The sequence below is a fragment of the Psammomys obesus genome, unplaced genomic scaffold (genome assembly GCF_907164565.1).
Source record: "Psammomys obesus unplaced genomic scaffold, mPsaObe1.curated_primary_1811, whole genome shotgun sequence".
NCBI lineage: Eukaryota > Metazoa > Chordata > Mammalia > Rodentia > Muridae > Psammomys > Psammomys obesus.
The window spans coordinates 747,958-770,678 of NW_026596085.1; the positions used below are offsets into that span (position 1 = coordinate 747,958).

General features: G+C 53.2%; 1 protein-coding gene across 3 annotated transcripts in view; it reads left to right on the top strand.

Moving 5' to 3' along the window:
• Galnt6 (polypeptide N-acetylgalactosaminyltransferase 6) overlaps positions 1-21,230 on the top strand; it is a 35,300-nt gene extending 14,070 nt beyond the window's left edge. The window contains exons 1-9 of one of the 3 annotated variants that reach the window (XM_055627110.1): positions 4,677-5,572; positions 7,041-7,190; positions 8,257-8,491; positions 15,065-15,182; positions 16,275-16,475; positions 16,751-16,882; positions 17,336-17,440; positions 18,611-18,763; positions 19,770-21,230. In XM_055627110.1, the coding sequence (XP_055483085.1) occupies positions 5,197-5,572; positions 7,041-7,190; positions 8,257-8,491; positions 15,065-15,182; positions 16,275-16,475; positions 16,751-16,882; positions 17,336-17,440; positions 18,611-18,763; positions 19,770-19,883 (1,584 nt within the window). In that variant the 5' untranslated portion in view covers positions 4,677-5,196 and the 3' untranslated portion in view covers positions 19,884-21,230. Of the gene's footprint in view, positions 1-4,676; positions 5,573-7,040; positions 7,191-8,256; positions 8,492-15,064; positions 15,183-16,274; positions 16,476-16,750; positions 16,883-17,335; positions 17,441-18,610; positions 18,764-19,769 lie in introns of those variants that run through there. The other 2 variants (XM_055627107.1, XM_055627108.1) reach the window with 2 other exon arrangements.
• Positions 21,231-22,721: the final 1,491 nt, after the last annotated feature.

Sequence of the window (22,721 nt, forward strand, 5' to 3'; positions counted from 1 at the left end):
CACACCGACCTGGTGCACAGACACACACACACACACACACACACACATATGCAGGCAGAACACCCAAACACACCGGGAAAAACAAGCCTTAAAAGAACGCTCCAACTGAAGCGGTTCAGGCAGAAGAGGTTAGGTCGGCTCTTGGCTCACAGTCACAGCTCACTGTGGCGGGGAAGCAACCGTGGCAGGTGCCGGGCACAGCAGGGCACATGAATCCACAGTCAAGAGGCAGAGTGTGGGGAACGCCTTTGCTCTCTCAGCTCCTGTCCTCCTTGGTGGCACTGTGGGTGCCCCCTCCTGCCTCAGTTAACCCAACGGAGCTAACCCATCACGGGCTTGCCCAGAGACCCGGCTCTTCTGTGACCCTAGATCCTGTCAAGCTGACGACATGAAGAGGTGCCGCAGGGGGCCTGTGCCCAGGCTTCACAGCTGCTGCCAGAGCCTCTGGCTCTCCTGCCTCTCCAGCGGCTTGCACTGCTGAGCCTCTGCGTAGGGAGCTCTGTTTCCCAGGGAAGACAGGCTCTTGGCCATCCAAGCGTGAGATCACAGTGGGCCTGGTGGGCAAGCAGTGGGCACAGCAGGCTTCTGAAGAGGGAGGGGCTTTCTAGCAGCAATGCTCATGGTGTTGGAAAATCAGAGACAAGTCTGGGCATGGTAGCCCACGCCTTTAATCCCAGCGCCTGGGAGGCAGAGGCAGGCCTGGCCTCCTCTTAATCATGGCTGATTCTCCAGCCCCAGCTGACCAGCATCCATTGTCCTAGCAGACAAAGGTTTCACATGAGTGATTCTGGTCTCCTGCTAATCACAGCCAAGCCCCAGCTGACCAGAACCACAGATTTTTAACTCAGAATGTCGAATGGCCCCAGTATAATCTTTAAGGGACTCCCAAGCTTCCCCTGTGAAAGTTCACAAGCCAGCCTTCCACCTCTGCATTTCTCTCCATTCTGAGCACCCACAGGAGCTCATCAAGCTCTCACACTCAGTGGCTTTTCCAGCCAAAGCTCCAGAGTCCTCCAGACTGCTAAAAACACACGGTCGGGTCTGGCACCCCGCAGCTCGTACCAGTGTTGTATTGCTTCAATACAACACCATGACCAAAAGTATCTTGGGAAGGACAGGATTTATTTCAGACTGTAGTTGCCCATCAGGAAGGGAAGTCAGGGCAAGGACTGAAGACGGAACCGAGAGGAAGGAGCTGAAGCCAAGGCCATGGGGACACAACTTACTGGTTTGCATGGGTTGCTCAGTCTGCTTATATGGAGCCTGGGGCCACCTGGGCAGGGCTGGCGCACCCTCAGAGGCCCGGCCTCCCACAGGGCTCACTCGGCTCACTCGTGAAGAAAATGTCCCTTAGGCTTTGGTCCACGGGCCAGTCTTATGGAGGCATTTTCTCAACTGTGGATCCTTCTCAGATAACTCGGGTGTCAAGTGGACAAAAGGAAAACTAAGAAAAAGAGGAAGGAGGGAAGGAAGGAGGGAAGGAAGGAAGGAAGGAAGGAAGGAAGGAAGGAAGGAAGGAAGGAAGGAAGAGAAAGACCAACCAGGACATTACCTCTTCATAGAAGTCAGGAGGCCTATGTCCTTAAATGCTATATATATAATTTAATTATATGTACACGTATATGTGTGTGTGTGTGTGTGTGTGTGTGTGTGTGTGTGTGCCTGCCTGTGGGGGAGGTATGTGCATGTGAGTTCAGGTGCCCTGGGAAGCCAGAGCCCCCTGGAGACGGAGTTACAGATGGTCTGAGCAACATCTGATGTGGCTGTTGGAAATGCGGTTCTCCAGAAGCGAGAACACGCTCTTCAACACGGAGCTCTCTCCAGCCCCCACTCTGTGTTCTCCCTGCTCACCTCCTACGTTTGCCCTGGTCTCGTTCTTATTTCCCTTCTGTGTATAAGTGTCCTGCCTGCACATATGTCTGGATACCAGGCGCACGCATGGGAGGTCACGCACGCATGCCCTGGGAGGTCAGAAGATCCTCAGGAACTGGAGTTCCAGTGGCTGTGAGGCTCCTTGTGGGCGCTGGGAATCAGAGCCGGGTCCTCTGCAAGAGCATCGAGAATCCCTAACCACTGCGGATCTCCAGGGCCCCTGGCACGCTCACTCCTAAGGCCGCTTCCGTCATCTCTAAATTCTGAACTCTGGCTGGCTCCCTTCGTTGTCCTGCTGTGGGATGCCGCTGTCCTCCCTGACTGGAGAGCTGTCACTGCCCACACGCTAGTCACGGCCGCATCTCTGCACGCGATCCCAGGGCAGTGCGCTGCCATCAGCCACAGCGCTCCCCAAGGCCCCGTGGACTCCGGGAGACTCTCCTGCAGTTGACTGGGGAACAGAAAGACCCTGAGGTCAGCAACCTGTGCACGCCTGTCCACACGGGATAAAGTTTCCCATGAGTTGGACTGTTTGAGCAGATTAACGGGCTCTTGTTACACACACAAAAGGGCTGTGTCTGAAGGACACTGCTCTGACTTCTGTCCTTTTCCCCCGGTGCCCCACAGCGGCCCTGCAACCCTGAGCATACGGGTATCTGACACTTGTGGAAGAGACCTTGTGCCTGGTGGGGGCTTTTTTATCCCCCAACAAGTCAGAACCGGAGCCCGGACTTCACCCCTAACTGTTCGGTCTTCTTGGAGTTTAATTTTTTTTATTTTTTTAGTTGAAAAGCGAGACTATTATTGTGCTTTATATTTTCATATTTTATGTACATGAGTGTCTCACCTACATGTATGTAAGTGCACCTGTACATACCTGGTACTCATGAGGGCCGGAAAAGGGCCTTGGATTCCCTAGAACCGGAGTTGAGGATGGCTGTGAGCCGCGACGTAGGCGCTGGAAACCAACCCGTGTCCTCCGCAAGAGCAGCAAGTGCTTTTAGCTGAGGAGCCATCTCTCTAACACCCTCACTTTGGCTTTTTCAGTAAGATCTTATTTTTACTTATGTGCGTGTGAATATGTTTCTGTATGGATACGGGCATGAGAGCGTAATACCACAGAGGCAAGAAGAGGGCCGGAGGTCATGTTACAGACAGTTGTGAGCTGCCTGAAGCGGCTTCTGGGAACCAAATTGAAGTCCCTGCCAGGGTAGCAAGGGCCCCTAACCACTGCGCCATCTCTGCGGCGCCAGAAAATGGTAGCTATTGCACTGAGCGAAAAGGAACCATTAGAGTCAGGGAAGGCCATGCAGGGTGTCCCACAAAAACAGCAGCCAAAGCAAGGCCCCTCAGGCCTGGTGTGCAGGCTGGCGCGGCTGAAAGGAAGTGAGCAGGGGAGGGGACCTGTGGAAACAGTGGCGGGTGAGTGTGCCCTCTCTTGAGCCATGCAAGATGTGAGAGCGCCGGTAGCATCGTTTTCCGTTTTACATCTGTCTGTCTGTCTGTCTATCTATCATCTAACTGTCTGTCCGTCTAGCTATCTATGTGGGTTTTTTTTGAGACAGGGTTTCTCTGTGTAGCCCTGGCCATCTTGGAACTCCATCTGCAGACCAGGTTGAACTCGGACTTAGAGACCCGCCCGCCTCTGCCTTCCTGAGCGCTGGGATCACAGGCATGCGCCACCGTACATTATTTTTAATGTATGGATTTGATGTATTTCTTTTAAATGTATGAGCAGCTCTTTTTGTCTATCTGATGCTGATAACCAAACCCGGGCCCTCTGCATATCAGGCAGGACTCCTCCCTCTCCCGTGTTCACCACGGTTTTCTCTCTCTTCTTAAAAAGGATTTTGTTTAGCCAAGTGTGACGTTGGCTGAGGCAGGTGGGTCTCTGTGAGTTTGAGGACAGCAGGCCTATTGAGTTCTAAGCCAACCAGGGCTAGATACAGAAACTGTGTCTCAAAAAAAAAAATTTTTTTTAAAGTGTGTGTGCGTGTGCAAGCATGTGTGGAGGTCAGAGGTCAACTTTTGGGCACGTTTATCTTGGTCTGAATCCTGCCTCTGCCTCTCATCCCTCTGTGGAAGTTCTGGGGGTCACAGAGCGCGGTGCTGTCACTGTCTGAACCATCCCCCTGGCCCCACCTGCCCCAGCACCTGGCAGCACCTCTCCCCCTCCTGCCTGTGAGTTTGAGCACTCTAGGCACCCATAAAGGTGAAACCATGTAGCAGCTGTCTTTGGAGACAGGCTGCTTTCACTGCCACACTGCCTTCAGGATCTGTGTGTGGACCAGGTCGGGATTCCGTGTCTTTCCAGGCCGAGTAGCATTCCCTGGTGTAGACACACTTCGTTTTGCTTACGCGTCCATCTGCTGGTGGACATTCAGGTCTCAGCGGTGGCTCTTATGAATAACCCTGCTATGAGCAGGTATATGATTATCTGTTTCAGTCCCTGTTTTGAATTCTTTTTGAGCTGTACCCAGAAGTGAAATTGTTAGATTATGTTATAATTATGGGGTGGGTTTTCTTTTTCTTTATTGCTGTTTGGTTGCATTTTTCAAGTGCTGGGAACCAAACCTAGGGCTTTGCACTCGCGAGGTGAATGTTCTGGGACTAAGCTAGATAGACCCTTCAGCCTGTTTTTTGCTTCTTGTTTGTGATTGTTTATGGGTTTTCGAGACAGGGTTTCTCTGTGTAGCCCTGGCTGTCCCGGGCTCACTCTGTAGACCAGGCTGGCCTTGAACTTCAAGATCCCTGCCTGCCTCTGCTTGGATTAAAGTGTGCGCTGCCACCGCCAGGCACAGAAAGTGCTGTTTAAGGTGGCGTCCATATCTTGCACGACGTGAAGCAGAGGCTGTGGCAGCTGCCTTCAGCTGGGGTGACAGGAGGAGAGGGTTAGGAACCAATTCAGCAGGGGAAGGGCAGGCAGGATCCATTTGGCTTCAGGGCGGAGCAGTTAGAGGGATGCCGCTGCCAAGGCCACACGGAGAAACTGGGTGGAGACTTAGACTGGGGTCCAGAGTTCTCTTCCGGTTCCCATTAGACCAGGTTTCTGTCAGACATCCCAGTGAAGACCGAGAGGCTGGGAGGGGGCCCCACACTGTGACTTAGAGAAAGCCCTGTGAAGGGTGTGGGGGGTCGGGTGGTAGTGGTGGGCTGCGGAACCTAAGTCACGGGCTGCCGGCTGAGGCACGTAGACCCCACGCCTCCCGCCTGCCTCCTTGCTCAGCTGTGCTAGGTTCTGCCCCGGGACCCGTTTCCAGCAGAGCAGGACAGACAGACGGCTGCGAGGCCCAGAACCGGCCTCCTCAGCCCAACCCAGCCCCGATGCTGGAAGGAAGGCGTGGGAGAACTGAGGAGCCCTGGAAGTCACAGCTCAAGGCTCCTCACCGTCTTACCACACAGCCCACTTCCTGTGATGCTGCCCGCGGGTTATCTCTGTTTCCTGTGAGTACAGCTGAGAGGGGGTGGGGGTCTCTGGAGGATCCAGCCTGTCAGCAGCACCAGGCCAGCTCATGGCTCAAGTGTCGTGTGATGGCAGACCCCACCCCACCCCGCAAAGGCCAGTGTCCAGCCTCTGGACAGTGCGCTGTGCTTGCTCAGTCACCGCTGGGTGGAAGTCACCATGTGAGGCTAAATGGAGCAGCCGGATCCTGGCAGCAGAGAAGGGGCCTGTTTCTGGAGCAAGACAGGCCCGACTCAGGTGACCGCCCGGAGCTTTCACTCACAAGGCCAAGGGTCAGGGTTACTTGCCTACCAGGAGGGCTGGAGGAGAAAACCCAGAAGAGCTCAAGTTTCACATGATACCCGGTGTCCCTGGGGCTCTGCTCTCCCAGGCCGGGACCAAAGAGCAGCTGTCAACAGGGGGAGACACAAGACCATACACAGCTAGGGGGCCAAGAGACATGCCCACCCGGGAAAGCCACACTTGTTAAGTCGGTCTTCTACTGCCCAGGGTCCTGTCAGCACCCTCATGTTTACTGGGGAAGCCTGGACTCCATGTCTGTTAACCCTGGGGCAGGGGTGTCCTGTTCCAGAGCCTCAGAATGGAAGTGAGCATGAAAGCCTGCAGTAGTGCCTGGCACGTAGTAGGTGTCCAAGTATTTGGGGTGTGTGTTTGTGTGTGTGTGTGGTTAGTGACAACTCACTAAATTGCTTCAGGACCTGTGATTTGCAGAGTGCTGTACACGGAGCAAAGCCCAATTGTGAGCCCACAGCTGGAGGGGAGAGGGGACACACACAATTGTCACTGCCATCGTCCACTGCTAAAACTACACACGACCTCACTTTGCAGTTGAGAGCAGGAGAGGGCTGGAGAGACGGCTCAGGAGTCAAGAGTGCACGCTGCTCCTTCAGAGGGCCCGAGACTGGCACCCTGTGGCCAGAAAGAGTGTCTTCTGGCTTCCCCACAAAGGGGGGGGGGGGAAGCGCTGAGGTTTGCGCTGCGCAAGGAGCAGAGAGGGGGCAGCAGGGCTTCCTCGGGGGAGAGACGCTGCGCCAGGCAGTTTGTGGCCACAGCTCCCATGCTCCCGGCTCTGCATGGGTCCCTAATGCTGTGCAAGCCCCTGGCACTTGGTGCAAAGCTCTAAATGAGTGTGTGTGTGTGCGTGTGTGTATGTGTGTGTGTGTGTGTGTGTGTGTGTGTGACATATATCTTACATGTCTATACATTGTTCTTTTATGAAAAGCATATCTTCTTCCTGGGCACTTGAGAGGGGAGGTGGAGGCAGGATGGCCAAGAGTTCAAGGCTAGCCTGGGCCACATTTGACTGTGTCTCTAAAACAGAAAATTGTTCTCTGTCGGTGTTACAGTGCTGGAGAGGAAGGCGCCCTGCCACTGCGCTGTACCCGCAGCCCTTTTAATATGTTAAGTGTGCTTGGAGGAAGTAAGAAATTAGGTTCCAGCGGGGCTCAGCTTAATGGTGGATCACTTGTCCGGCACTCACAAGGCCCTGGGTTCAATCCCCATCCCCTCAGTGGGGAGGTGGCCATGGGCACAGGACGCTGCTGGCACAGCTGTCCTCACAGCGTCCGGAAACAGGCGTGTGTGGGAGGGTTGACGTTCGGACCTGCTGGAGCCGGGGGCCGGGGTGGGGGGAGGACTCGCACTTGGTGCCCACGGGGGGAGGGGGTTAGTGAGTTGCTGGCGACCACGGCCTCGTCCCTTGCAGAACACCTGAAGGAGAGGCTGGAGCGGCACGTGCAGCAGCTGCAGATCGTGCGCGTGGTGCGGCAGCGCGAGCGGAAGGGGCTCATCACGGCGCGGCTGCTGGGTGCCAGCGTGGCGCGGGCCGAGGTGCTCACGTTCCTGGACGCACACTGTGAGTGGGTAGGGCACTGATGGGCGGGCTGAGAGCATCCTGTCCTTCTGTGGGGGGAGAGAGGCCTGGGGCTGAGCCAGCCAGCCCTCACGCTCCAGGCTGAGGCCTTGGTGACTGAGAAGAGCCGGCAGTGCGAGGGATCACCACTTACCCTCGTGTGCACCCTGAGGAGAAGCCCCATCTCCACCAGAAACGCCTTTTCTATAGGGCTAGGTGGAGTTCACAAGCCCCCTGCCACACACACACACACACACACACACACACACACACACACTCTGAAACCAAAACACCTCCGTGCACGGATTTTTTCTGGAAGAACGATAGAAAGCAGAGAACTCTAGACTTGTCTCAGGAACCCCGGCTTCCTTCTTACTCGGCCATTAGCAGAACTTCACTTTCCTTGCTCAGCTAACAAAGTGTCATCCAAGTAAAATAGGAGCTCAACAGCTGGCTTGGAGGTTAGGGACATTTGTTCTTGCAGAGGACCAGGGTTTGGCTCCCAGGACACCCATGATGGCTCCCAACTGCCCAGAGCGCCTGTTCTAGGGTGACCCCTGCAGACACAAGGCACACGTGTGACACACAGACACACAAGCAGGCAAAGCAGAAAATCGCCTAGAACAATGAAGGAACGCAAAACCTATGTCCGTTCTAAGTCCAGAGCTGTCTAGGCATGCTGACCGGCGCCTGCTATCTCAGCATTTGGTAGTAGAGGCAGGAGGATAACTGCAAGTCTGAGGCCGCCCTGCTCAGCACAGCGAGTTCTAGCCAGCAGGGGTTATTTAACAAAGCTCTCAGAAGGAAGAGGAAAGATCCCCCACGGCTGGCTGGCAGGAGTGAGGGGGAGAGTCGTTTCACACTAAGAAAGCTGGGTCATGGCAGTTTGCATCTGACTGGTGATGACCAGGCTGTTCCCCAAGGCCTGCCACCCCCACCTCTCAGGAGCTGCTCTGTGCCCCCTACAGCTGTGGGCGTGTGTGGGTGCCCCCAGTCCTCCTGGGCCTCCTCAGTTGAGGCTTCAGCCATGGCGAGGCCCCTGAGCTTTCCCTTCCGGCCTGGTCTGCAGGCGAGTGCTTCCACGGCTGGCTGGAGCCCCTCCTGGCTCGCATCGCCGAGGATAAGACAGTGGTAGTGAGCCCCGACATTGTCACCATCGACCTCAACACCTTCCAGTTCTCCAGACCCGTGCAGAGAGGCAAAGTCCACAGCCGTGGCAACTTCGACTGGAGCCTGACCTTCGGCTGGGAGACGCTCCCCGAACACGAGAAGCAGAGGCGCAAGGATGAGACGTACCCCATCAAGTAAGGACTGGATCCTGGTGAGCCCCCACCGGCCCCACCCACCCAGCCCAGGGCCCTGTACCACCCCACACGAGCACTGCTCCGGTCCTCCCGCTAGCCTGTTTTCACAAGTGAGAATGCGGACACCCGCGGCAGTGGCCAGCTTACCTCAGATCCTGCAGCTAGCACAGGGTAGACCAGGGCCCGTCCTTGCGGGACGAAGCCAGCTGTGGCGTGGACTGCCCCGCCTCACACCATCACACCTTGCTCACCTACCTGGAGAAAGCCAGGACCTCTGCTTGCAGAGTGGGAGAGAGATGCCAGGGGGTGGGGGACGGCGGAGGGGGAGGTCATTGCTGAATAACCTTTGTCATGGGTAGCCATGGGCTCCCAGGTTACTCACTATCTCTGAAAAGACTCAGAAAAAGAAAATAGATGCTGGGCCTGGCCATACAGGCTTGTAATCTGTCTTAGTTAGGGTTTCTATTGCTATGATGAAACACCATGACCAAAAGCAAATTGGGGAGGAAACAGTTTATTTGGCTTACACTTTGACATCATTGTTCATGATTGAAGGAAGTCAGGACAGGAACTGTAACAGAGCAGGAACCCGGAGGCAGGAGCTGATGCAAAGGCCATGGAGGTTGCTGCCTACTGGCTTGCTCATCATGGCTTGCTCAGCCTGCTTACAGACCCCAGGACACCAGCCCAGGGATGGCACTACCCACAATGCTTTGGACCCTACCTCATCAATCACTAATTATGAAAATGCCCTACAGGCTGCCTACAGCCTGATCTCATGGAAGCATTTTCTCAAATGAGGCTCTGTCCTCTCAGATGACTTTACCTATGTCAAGCTAAAATTATCTAGCACATAACTAGCTCTGGGCTGAGACAAGAGGATCACAAAGTCAACGACTGTTGGGCTACCGTGGGTTCAAATAAACACTTGCCCAGCATGTGCAAAGCCGTAGATTCAGCCTGGGCAGGGGTGAGGGAGAAGGAACAGATACAGGCTTGTTACACAGTTGCTCTGTGCTTTTCATGAAAGGGCCACATGGTAATGCAGAAGGGGTTTTCTGTAACCCGTGTTCTTTACCCACGTCCCTGTCCCCAGATATAACAACTCTTAGACTTAAATATATTTACAAAAGCCCAGGACAATATAGCTAGGCATGATCCCTGACTTGCTCATAACTAATACCCCGTAAGTAAGGACTGAACCCTTTCTAAGCTCTACCACGTGGCTGGCTACCTCTGCTCAGGTTTCATGTGTCTGTTGTGCTCAGTGTCCTAGGGCAAATTCTGGCACTTCATTCTCTCTCAGCATCGTAACAGTCTTCTGTGATGTAATCCCTCATGTTGTGGTGACTCCCAACTGTAAAATCGTTTTGTTGCTAACTTCATAACTGCAATACTGTTACTGTTAGGAATCATAACGTAAATATCCAATATGCAGGGTATTTGGTATGTGACCACCAAAGGGGTCTCTGTTATAACATATGTATTAATAATCTACCTCAAAATATTTGGTATGAAAGGCAGTTATTGTGGGAAGGAAGGAGGGGGGAGAGAGAGAGAGGAGGGTGCCCTTGACAGAGAGACAGAGACAGTGAGAGGGAGAGAAACTGAGAGCATGAGAGTGTAAGAGAAAGAGGGGCAAGAGGGCGAGGGCTGGTGGGCAGGTCCTCTTTGTCCGGCACACACCTGGCGCACACCTGGCTCGTCGGGCGATGACATCAGAGGTTGTTAGGCAGCCTAGCAGCAGGCTATTGGAATAACATTCCTCCCCTTTCGTTTAATATAAAAAAATGAGGAACTAGGAAGGAGTGGGGAACTGGGAGTGAGGGCATCATGTTCAGAATCACTGCTTCCTGCTGACCCAGGGCGATGCCATCTTTGGGGACCCTAAGAGAATGGGGGAGGGGGAGGGCTGGAGACGTCCTGGCCGAGCCGCTGTTTTACTGCTGTCCAGAGTCTGAGAACACCTGCGGCTAGAAGGGAAGTGCAGCCCAGCTGACGCAGGGTGCGAGGCTAGCCTAGAGCACCTGTGGTAGCTGCTTCAGTGCTGTTGTGACATAGAAACACCTGGGCCTGATGGGCCAATGGAACACACACGGGGCAGAAAGAAGACAAAGTTAAGGAGGCTAGAGAGAAAAAAATAAATTTTTTTAAGTACACATTTGAAACTTTTGGATCCCATGGTTTTAGTAGTTATAGGAGGTGGGGTTCCAAAACTAGAGAAAGGGGAGCAATCCCACCCTCTGAGATAGGCCACAGGTGGGGAACTTGGACTCTTGATTGACAGTACTCATCCGGAGTTTGTCTGACCTAAGAGGTGGATCGGGGGGATTTCCTGTAGCTTACAAGAACCTTTTTAGGTTTACAAAGAAGATAAGTTTTAGACACGTTAGCGTCACCCTTGTCTGTAACCCGCAGTGAAATACACACCGTAGGGAAAGGAAGCGGACACACACGTTTGTGTTACAGCATCGCAGAGGCTTGGGAAATATCTCCCTGAACTCACTCGGCAGAAGCCTTCCGTGAAGGAGAAGGAGCAAAACCTCACTTGGTCTTGATTTTTGACACATCATGAGAGAGGGACTTCTCCCCTCTCTCCAGAAGACTGAATGTATGTAAATCCAGCACAATGAGAAACATTTTCAAGTCTATACTTAAAGGCAAACCAAAGGAAATTTAAGACTTTGAGCTTGGAACCATGATAGTGGATTGTATAGTGGAATTTTTTTTTTAAACCAGAGTTAAAGTCAGAGCTCCAGTGATTAATGTCAAATCTCTGAACAGTTTTAAGACTGTGTCTAGATATAGGTTCTCTAGGAAGACTGAGGAGGCATGAGCCTGTTTATCTTTAACATGAGGTCTGTGAGCAAGGCAAACCTGTTCCCCTGTCAAATAAGAGATCTAGAAGTCAGTAGTATCAACTAGCGAGTGAATTGACCAATGAGCTAATATAGTGGATTACTGTGGGATAAGGACCTAATTGTCTGTTCTCCAGTGTCAAGCTTCCATTAGCTTAGCCACCAATGTGATCAGACCTGAGAAGGATAAATTATAACCTAAATGAATCTGTGTGCCAATCAAAATGACAGAGATGACCAGGCAGTCCACAGTCCACTACCTGGACAGTTGTCCCAGGGTCCTGGGGTCTCCATGTCAGCACAGGCAGAGGCACTCTGGCCTGGCCATCAGGCACAGAAGATGAGAGGCTTTTTCTTTGGAGGAACAGCATGGGGGAGACTGATCTCGCCTCGTTTTGAGCAATATGAGGCAATGACTCTCCGGGTGTCCAGTTTGTCCACGGTTCAGGCCAGGCCCTAGCAGCAGGCTATGCATTGGGGCAGTCTTCCCAGTGGTTAGTGTACCACAAACCAGGGTTGAAGTCATCTGCCTTTGTGCCCAAATCTTCTCAGAGACCTGTGGAGTTACTGTTAGGATTTGAGAGTCTCTGTTTGTCATAATAAGTTTAAACATGTTAAATGCCACATTCAGCAGGTCTCTGACAGTTTTGAGGGCTAGCATATTTGAGTTAAGCAATCTGTCTGTCTTTAAACTATACCTTAACTATATCTGCTCTAAACTATACCTTGCAAGCATAAAACAGAGTGTTATGATCTGTAATTATGCAGTGTTTGAGGGCCACGTCCATCTCAAGGAGATGTATATAGACAAACTTTGTTTCTAGTCACTTTCTGTTCAGCTATGAAAACGTGTGCAGGAGGCTAAGAAAAGCTTAATCCTGCCATCAAGCACGTTGTTTCTTAGCATGACTGCAAGCGTATTTCTGCACACCTTACAGGATTTGGTCATTTTAAGATGACTGGCTGCTGACTTGCATTTCTTGATCATTAAAGGCTTGGGCTTTAGGTTCCATCCCTGTTACAATGGAGCCTTAAAATTCATACCCATAGTCTGTAAAGAGACTGGGAACTCTTGGACCTTTTTATGGTTGGCAGGATAGAGCACAACAGCTTCCTGTACGATTTGGCTCATAAAAAGTCTAGAGCTTACAAAAATCTAAAGCCATGTTATAGATTAGTAACATTAGCAAAAACGTATTTTTGAGGTAGTGATTTTTAACCTCTTAAGAGTGAAGATAGAGCATAATAACCAAGTTTTAACACTGTAAACAACGGAATGTCTCTAGAATTAATAAATCCCAACTTAAAAGTATCTCTGGAACCTTCACATGGTTTAGATTCTCTAAGCACAAGCTTTTAACTACTGACCCTGAGTTATGAGTTCAATCATATCCTGGTTTTGACCCTGAACTTTAAAGCATGCCTGGGTCTGAGAAGGGGTGAACAACAACCCTTTTCTAGAGTCAGCAGTACAGTAGAACAGTTTAAAACAACCTTAAAATTACATTTGAATTTACTATACCAAATCCATTGGCCAGAAGGCCTGGAGGTGAACCCTGAGCACAGGCAGCTGGCGGCCAGAGAAAGAAACAGCGCTCATTCGTGCATCCAAGAACGAGCAAATGCATGAGTAGTTAGACACACATCTATATTAGCTTGTCCATCTGAGCAGACCTTTATAACCTTGAAAGATCGCCATCATCTAAAGAACAGGATTGAAACCAGGATTGAGCCACAGATACAGAATGTTGTAAAAAGTGTAAGTTTGAACTTCTATAAAAATCCATACCAATTTAAAACGAGATTTGTTGTTAACTTCATTAAAAAAAAAAAAGGTAAAATAGTAACTAGCTCGTTCGTTCATTAGGACTAAGAGGCTTTATAGCTGTTTCCTTACGCCATGTGGTCATCTTAAGACGGTGGGGCCACGTGGCAGGTGGCAGGCCACGTGGTCAGCACGGTTGCTGTGTTTCTATAGATGTTACAAACACATATGCACACGTATGTATGTTCTAAACAAGAGGTTTTTGAACTTAAAATTTAAACATCAGGGCTGGAGAGATGGCTCAGAGGTTAAGAGCACTGGCTGTTCTTCCAAAGATCCTGAGTTCAATTCCCAGCAGCCACATGGTGGCTCAGAGCCATCTATAATGAGATCGGGTGCCCTCTGCTGGCCTGCAGGCAGAACACTGTATATGTAATAAAAAAAATAAAAATAAACATCATACCCAATGAGCAAATCACATAAATCCTTAGATAAGAGTTTATAGCATAATCTTGAGTTATATTTTTCTTAGAGAGCAGAGTATAAAGAAACCAGAGGGGAAAGATTTTTAAGAGATAAGAGAGATAACGAGGCAGTATAAGCCAGTCAAGCAGGTGGTCCCACGCTTGCCAGGAACCGAGGGCAGACATCTGAGTGCCAATTTCACCTGGTACCAGGATTTCGGAGCCTGAGAAAGAGGGGGAAACACACAGTGTAAGGAAGGGCATGCGATGGGGTGTCCCTGCCGTGTGTTCACGCACCCAGGGTTGATGTTGGGGGTCATCCTTAACTGCCTCCTGGTTACACCCAGAGCTCACCAGCATAGCTGGTGTTCTAACTCTTGGGATCCAGTCTCTGCTTGCGTAGCCGACAGGTGCCTTCCCAGAGCTTACCTGAGTCTTCGGGATCTGAACTCAGGCCTGGCACTTTAGCAGATGAGCCGACTCCCCAAGCTCGCGATGCTGTTTTAACCTTCATCTCAAGCTGACGGGTTGAGGAGTGACTCTGAGGTGCCCCATGGTTTTGCATTCTGTGTGCCTTTGTTTGCCTGTCCTGATCATTATGGATTTTAGGCCAGCCTGAGCTACAAAGACAAAGTTCTAGGAAAGCTTGGGCAATAGTTAGAGCCCATCTTGAAAGGACGCGGGGAAAGAGACGATAGGAAAGGATCAGCACTCCCTGCGGGCTTTCTGCTTGCCTACGAACCTTTATTTGGAGTGCATAGCAACAAACCCTTACCCCACCCAGGCCGGGGCCAGGCACACCGTGGCACCACCGTCAAGGGCAGGGCACCTGGCCCCCACCCGCCACTAACGCCCTGGCCTCTGCAAGGACTGTCCAACGGTAGGACAAGGCTCCAGAGTTTGGGGATGGTTGTGTCACTCACTCAGGTGCCCAGCAGCACATGTGGCTTGCTAGAAACTGGCCTCATGTGGCCGTTTTCAGGATGGTGGGTGGCTGAGATGAGAGCTAAGAGACTCAGCGTCCCAGGAAGCAGGCCGGGATGCACAGGTGTTTCTTAGAGGCTACCGCCTGTTGGGGGGAGCCTACCGGGTCAATCCTGAGTGACATTTATCCTCATGGCTAATTTGTCAGCGAGCCCGTTGGTCTGGGAGGCCTGTAAGACACTCTCAAGAGCAGGTTAGCTTCAGCGTGCTCATCTGGAGTTCTAGGGCTCTCTGAGCTTTCCTAGAAAAGCTGTGGGAGTAACATCAGGGAGACAGGGCAGGTCCAGGAGATCCCCACGCTGGACTCCCATGACGCCACCTTGCTGCACCAGCCCAGTCTTGACTTGGGTCTGTGCCCTTGAGCCACCTTCATCTGGGAATCAGAACCCTTAGCAGTCCCCCACACCAAGCTGAGTAACCTCCCTGTCCACACACCCAGTGCCTACGAGGGCAGCAGATGCCAGGCAGCCATGACACGTGTGCGTCTCCCCTGTCCCTCCAGATCCCCGACGTTCGCCGGCGGCCTCTTCTCCATCTCCAAGGCCTACTTTGAGCACATCGGCACCTACGACGACCAGATGGAGATCTGGGGAGGAGAGAATGTGGAAATGTCCTTCCGGGTGAGGATGGAGAAGGCCTGGAGGATGGAACCCCAACATCTCAGGGGATGTCCGGGCAAGGTCTCGTCAGAAATGATAGGGTGTCTGCTTCCTGCCACGGCTCCCCTCTCAGGGCCATGGAGAGCAGACTGATGGCTTGGACCAAATTCCAGGGCAGAACCTGAAGAAAGAGGAAAGGGGTAATAGGAGAAGTGAGGATCGAACTTAGGACTGTTTCTTGGAGGCTATGGGAAATGGTTTGGGTGAAGGTGAAACAGGAAGTGGTTATCATCCTCCATTTTGGAAAAATCAGGCCCCTCTTCCCAAGCCAAGGGGCGCTGCTGGGGCAGCCTATGGGTTTTCCCCGTGTGCTTTCAACGAGCTCTTCATAACTGAGAGACAGGCGGTGGGACCCACTCCTGATGGAGGCAGAACTCCGAGGAAGTCTGAGAACGAGGCAAATCAAAATAGAAGGGATTGGCCTTAAAGGCTGCGTGAATCCCCGTGCCACAAGAAAGTGATAGGAGAAAGAGCTCCTTAATGGAGTTGCCTCCCCGAGTCTGGTTCACATCAAGCATGTGACTGCTTCCTGGTGTGGCTGTGGCTGTGACTGTGGACTCTGTTGCTGCCAAAGCAAAGGTGAAGAGCGGGCACCTCCCGAGGCCCAAAAGAGACCAGTGGGGCACGAGTCTGCAGCCAGCCTGCTGGCGTAGAGAAGGGCCTCTGTCCCTGAGCCAGGCTCTCCGCTAGAAGAGTGGCACTCCCAGGGACCGCAGGCCTCTGACGGATGCTGGTCTGGGGGAATTCGGGTTTTCTGTGACCTCCCCCAGCTAAGCTTTCACACCAGATCAGAGAGTCGAGTGGCCAGAGCCGGAGGTACACACATGGCACGGGACCTCTGCCGTGGACCCTGACAACATCCCAGAATCACTCACCCAGAGTGCGCAGCGCAGACAGAGAGCCTGGAAGTGGGCAGCCATGCCCTGGGAGGGCCACCGTGTCTCTCTCTCCAGGGATGGGAAGGGTGACGATTACTCACGCAGGACCTGTGCTGTCCTGGGGAGCTTGCCCTCCAACCTGCTGAAGGCCCCATCCTGTCTTCTTTTGTGTCAGGTATGGCAGTGTGGGGGACAGCTGGAGATCATCCCCTGCTCTGTGGTAGGCCACGTGTTCCGTACCAAGAGTCCCCACACCTTCCCCAAGGGCACCAGCGTCATTGCGCGCAACCAGGTACGCCTGGCTGAGGTGTGGATGGACAACTACAAGAAGATTTTCTACAGGAGGAATCTGCAGGCATCGAAGATGGCCCAGGAGGTAAATCTCTGGGTGTCTGGGGAGCAAAGCGTGAGATCCCGGCCCCTTGTCAGCCACACAGTGGCGGACCATCCGATCTCCCTTCCTTCCTCAGAACTCTGGCCACTGCCCCAAGCACACCAGGCCCTGAGGCTGCCCTCTGCCTGGGGAGTCCCAGCATCCCTCCGAGGGGAAGGAGAGGAAGGAAAAGAGACAGGAGAGGGAGCCTGCCTCCGTCTACACGGAAGGGCCTGGGCTGTGGCACTGACTCTTGAGGGGACTCGCTTGGTTGACAGAATGACTTCGGTGACATTTCGGAGCGACTGAAACTGAGGGAACAGCTAAGCTGCCACAACTTCTCCTGGTACCTGCACAATGTCTACCCAGAGATGTTTGTCCCTGACCTGAACCCCACCTTCTACGGAGCCGTAAGTTAGCCTGCCAATCGCCGGGGCCACCCCAGAAAGTCAAGACCATGCGGTACAGCAACAGACAAGATGAGCCAGGAGGACGGAGGAGACTTTGGGGCTTCCTCCAGTAGTTAAAACCTGATAAACTATGAGTAGAGATTCTTAAGCTTTGAGTCTGTGAGACTCCCCGGGAGGCGTGTTAAGACATGTTGTGAGGCGAGGCCCCAGCTTCGGGCAAGTCCCCGGAGATGCTGAGGATCAGCTCCCTAGTGCTGAAGACCTCTCCAGACTGGGCATCCTAAGACTGTTCCCCTGCAGAGGTCACCTGCCCTGCCCAGCCCCGCCCAGTTCCTCCCAGCCCCGCTACAGTGTGAGCTCCAGGGTTCGTGCACAGAGAGGGAAAATCTGTCCAGGTGGGCCCCACACCCAGCTGAGCTGTCCTGCCCCCCCCCCCCCCCCCGCTTTGTGCAGATCAAGAACCTCGGCAGCAACCAGTGCCTGGATGTGGGCGAGAACAACCGAGGAGGAGGGAAGCCTCTCATCATGTATGTCTGCCACAACCTCGGCGGCAATCAGGTAGAAAAAGCCTGCTCATCCCGCAGCCCACAGAGGCCTGTCTCCGGCGCCGCCTCTCCCCACGGGCCCCCTTTCTCCAGTCTAAACCTTGCTTCCCTGAGGCCTGCGTTAGAGGAGATGCAGGAGGCAGCCCCCCCCCCCCCCCGCAGGACGCACACAGACAGGGCCTGAGCCAGGGACACAGGGCTGGCATCATGCTGGGCACTGGAGGATGAGGGCACACCACCAACAGGGAGGGCCTTTGGTGAAGCTGGCTGCTGGGCCCTGAGGAGAATTGTTGAGCGCTTTCCCTCTCACCTACGCCTATACAGACTCAGCTTTTACCCCTAATCCCCTGGCCAGAAACTACCACTGTGACCCTACTCCAGGAGTGAACCCCCCCCCCAAGCAGCCACCTACTGCTCCCCTGCCTTCGTCTGCTCTCTAATGCTGCGTTTTAGACACAGGGTCTCACTACCTAGCCCTGGCTGTCCCAGAACTTCCTATGTAGACCAAGCTGGCCTCAAACTCATAGAGATCCATCTGCCTCAGCCCCCTGAGCTCTGAGCTTAAGCTGTGTGCCAAGGTAGCAACTAACCAGCATGTTCCCCTTCCACTGCCGCTCAGCCGTCCAGTACCCAGATTCGGGAAATAAAAAGTGTTTACGATCAGAGCTGGAGCAAGAGGAACAAAAGCGAAGCCTCTGAAAGCAGGGTCAGGTACAGCCAGCCTGTAAGGGTTTCAGGCAGCCCGTCGATGACTATTTTACTGCAATGGTCATTCATTAGCAACCCCTGAACTAGCCAGCCACTGCGATGACACTTACCACGGGCTACACGGCACAGCGTTCTGCTGGCTGGAAGGCTGAGGCACAAGGATCAAGCGTTTGAGGCCAGCCTGGTCTACATGACAGAGATGTAGACTAGCCTGAGCTAGAGAGCAAGACTCCATGTCGCAGCAAACAGCACACTAGCTGGTGCTTAAAATAAGGCTAAGGTAAATTTTAATGTATAGTTCAAGTTATATGTACCATAACTCCCATGTAACATGGCGGGCACAATCCTGAAAAGTCTTGGCACAGCTGGTTCCCTGCCCGGGAGGCCACGCAGTCTTCACCGTAGGGCAGTGGCTTCGGGAGGCCGTGCGCAAGCTCCCCGCCTGCTCCTCGGGGCTTCTTGTCTTGCCTTCCAGTACTTTGAGTACACATCCCAGAGGGATCTTCGCCACAACATTGGGAAGCAGCTGTGTCTACACGCCAGCGCTGACACGCTGGGCCTCAGGAGCTGTCAGTTCGTTGGCAAAAACAGCAAAGTGCCCAAGGACGAGGAATGGGAACTGACCCAGGTGAGTCACTGGCCCCAAGGGCTCAGGGCCTTGAGTGCACAATGGCACATCTGCTCTTCTCCTCCTCCTCATCTCCTGCCTGAGCACCATGGGGTTGGAGCAGGGCAGAATGCACAGTAGGTGTGATAATGCCTGCTTCTAGCTGATTAAAAGAAGAAGGAGGAGGAGGCTGAGCGTGGTGGCGCACACCTGTGATCCCAGGGCTCAGGGAGGCAGAGGCAGGCGGATCTCTGCGAGTTTGAGGCCAGCCTGGTCTACAAAGTCCAGGACAGCCAGGGCTACACAGAGAAACCCTGTCAAAACAAAAAGAAATGGAGCCGAGATGATCCACAGACTCTTCTGCCATGGTACATTTTAAGGCTGAATCCAATAGCTGACGGTGGAGAGTCCCTCGGTCACAGCTCTCGCCCGCCTCCGTGCACAGGTACAAGGCAACGCCCAGCCAGGCGTTCAGGGGCTTTGTCCCAAAGGACACTATCCCCACTTCTACCAAGCACTCAAGTGAAATTCAGTAAGTTTGTTTGGCCCGGGTCTTACCACTGGCAAATGGCAGGCCGTTTGCAGGAATTCAGAGCTCCCTGAATTGGCTGGAGGTTCAGAGTCTTTCCCTGAAGCACACTTCTTTCTGTGGGAGAGATGGTGGTAATTAGCACCAGTCAGTCAGAGCTCTACCTCCTTAATTGCCTGCTCAGAAAAGGAATGGCCTAACCATGAGGCTACCAGAAAGGACAGAGCCCAGGTTTGACCAGAAGCAGAAAAGGGGGCAGCAGATGTGGCCCCAAATTCTTGATCCTGCCCACCCTGAGTAAAGGGAGGTCCTGAAAGGGTGTCTCTATCAGCCATGGTCTTGCAGTCTTCGGGGACACCATCGGGCTAAGGCCAGACCCGGGTCCAGCAGCTCCATGGAGGGAGCTGAAAGCATCGTCTTGGTGCCGCATTGCGTCCCCTTTGCCTTTCGTCGGCTGCCCCTGTCTCACTGCTCTCAAGTTGTCCCTTTGCCTTCCAGGACCAGCTCATCAGGAACTCAGGGTCTGGCACCTGCCTGACGTCCCAGGACAAAAAGCCGGCCATGGCCCCCTGTAACCCCCGGGACCCCCTCCAGCTCTGGCTGTTTGTCTAGGCCTGGGACCATTCCTGGTGCAGGCCCAACAAGCTCCCCAGGAAGTGGGGTCACCAGGCATCTGGGAGTCTTCTCCTAGCTCCTCTGGAGGCCTGAGAGTTGGATGTCTAAGCCCAGCGGCCAACAGGGCAGGACCCTCCCACTTCCTGCAGTCACTACTCTCTTTCCTCTGTACCGGAGGAAGAGCCAGGGGCCACATGCTAGTTGGACCAGGCCTCTCCTCTCCTCGAGACAGTGGCCTCCGAAGAGCCTAAAAGTGTGCTGCAGAGGGATGGAAGTGCAGAGACCCTCCCTTGCTAGCACACGCCCTAAGGGCAAGCGGTGGAGATGTACACCGAGTGCCTTTACCCACGTTGCTTGCACAGTTACCCTCGGAAGAGACAGGAAGGAGCTCAGCCCGTTGTGTCAGTGAGAAGGTTGAGACTGAGCTGGGATAATGTTTAGGGAAAGGTCCTGCCTTCGACCACCTCGCACCACAGAAAACTGAAAAGAAGGGAGACCAGGAGAGGAGAGCAGGCAGGGAGACGCAGAGGCTCAGGCTGGGGCCGAGGCTGCATCTTTGGTGCTGAACCTGGGCTCTTCCGCACACAAGCACACTAGGCAATGAGCTGCCAGCCTGGCCATTCTTTGACCCCTCTCTGATCGTTCTGGCTGGCTGGCCTCCAGCAAGATGGGAGGCCGCACTGAAGGCCCCCTTTGTTTTAAGCCATGTTTAAAGTGATAAAATGCAAAGCAGGAAGTAGACGTGAAGGCACAGGCTTGTAGTCTTGGGACTCAGAGACTGAGGGAGGAAGGTTCTTCAGTGCAAGGCCAGCCTGAGCGGCAGAGCTAGACCTTGTCTCTAAAGCCACGGAAACCAGCACGGGGCATGTGGAGGGCGCGGCCTCGCAGCCCTGAACTCCGGCAGCCCGCTTTTTATATTTATTCTTCAGCAGAAACTAGGCAGGTGCTTTGTCCAGGGAAGGTGTTTGTGGGCTCTGAGCCCAGACCCCAGATAAGGCTAATCAGCATGCGAGCGGGCCAGGCACAGTGTGCAGATGGCAGAGGACTGGCCCGTCTGAACGAGCATCCTGTGTGGAGCTGCACTGAGAATGCCAACCCCCCCACATTCAACCTGGAGCCCACCAGTACTGGAGGAGAACAGAAACGCCCTGGAAGGCTTTGGGGAGCATAGTAGCAAGCTGTCGCCACACGAGGGCACCAGGGGACCACGGCTGCTCTCCTGGGAAAAGACCAGGCGTGGTCCAGCCAGAAGGAAGGAACCTCGCCAGGCTGAGATCCTGGGTGGGGTGCCAAGGCGCAGACTGATATGGAAACCTGGTGGAAATAAAGGTTGTTTGTATTGGGGTCCTCTCTCCCTGCTTTGGTCCACAGCTGAAAGACTGAACTCTCAGGAACCACATGGGTCTATTACAGCCACTGCCACTAATCTACAAACATCCTGTAGCCAGCGTCCTGAGCGTGAAAGGCGTGTAGGTGTGAGGTGTAAGATGGGGCCCCTCCCCTGTGGAACTCCCTCTTTAAATGTGAGCCTTGGAGTGTGCTAGGAAAGGGTTAAAGGGAGTCAGGAGAGACCTCGGACAGTGGCCACCAACTCCATCAAAGGAAGTGGTAGGAAGGACTCGGGCAGAGATCTCGCATAGGCAGCTCTTCAGCCAAACCACAGGCCAAGGTAGGAGCCTGGAGAACAGGGACAGTCGGATGATGGGGTGATGGGGATGGAAGCTAGAAGGTGGCATTGGTGGGTCCTGAGGCAGAAGCAGGCAGATATCAGTGTGAGGCCAGCCTGGACTACACAGCAAGCTCAAGGCCAGCCAGGACTATAAAGCCTCAAAAAGAGAAAAAATGGGGGTGGGGAGGCTGGAGAGATGGCTCAGTGGTTAGGGTTCCTTTCTGCTCTTCCAGAGGAAGAGTTCAAGTTCCAGCAGCCACGCAGTGACTCACAACCACCTGTAACTCCAGTTCTAGATTCCATGACCTCTTCTGGCCTCTGAACACACCAGGCCCATGAGTGATACACAGACACACATGCAGCAAAACACTCATACCCATACAATTTAGACAGGTATTAAAAAAAAAGAAGAAGAAGAAAAGAAAGAAATTTAAGAGCTGGGAGAGTTCAGTCAGTAGCATGGGCCTGGTATGCTCAAGTGCCAGGGTTTTTCCTCTTATCCAGGTAAATTATGTGTGGTGGAACAAGCCAGTAATTCCAGCAGCCAGGAGTTGGGAGCAAGAAGAGACGTTCACATTAGCAGCTACACAGAGAACTGGAGACCAACCTGGCCTACAATGATGACAACAATATGTTCAGATTGCAGTGACATAAAGATGACCATGCAGATTCTATTCATTTCTTCAGGTCTTGCTGAAACAATTTCATAGGCCTCTAAATGTATTCTGGACCCTAAGCACTGTTCCTACTGGCTAGATCCACCCTGTAGAAGAGTGGGCTAAATTCCAGCTGAGAAAGGCTTTGTGTACTGTGCTAATGGGTTAGTTATAGGGAGTCAAATTCTTGACCCTAATGTTGGCTCCATTAAACATCCAAATATTTGGATATTTGGATATATAAGTTATTTCCCATTTATTCCAGAATTCTCATATCGCCTTCTCAGCCCAATCCTATTATACCCAGCTAAGATGCCCACTGTATTATACCCAGCTAAGGTGCCCACTGTGATGCTGACAGGCTTACTCACACCTGCCCCCAAACAGAATAGCGTCTCCCAGGAGCTATTCCTCTCCTCTTCTTTCCAGACAGGCTCTTGCTGTGTAGCCCAGGCCGGCCTCCAATTCTCAATCCAATCTCCCTTGCCCCATGCTGGGGTCATAGGCTTG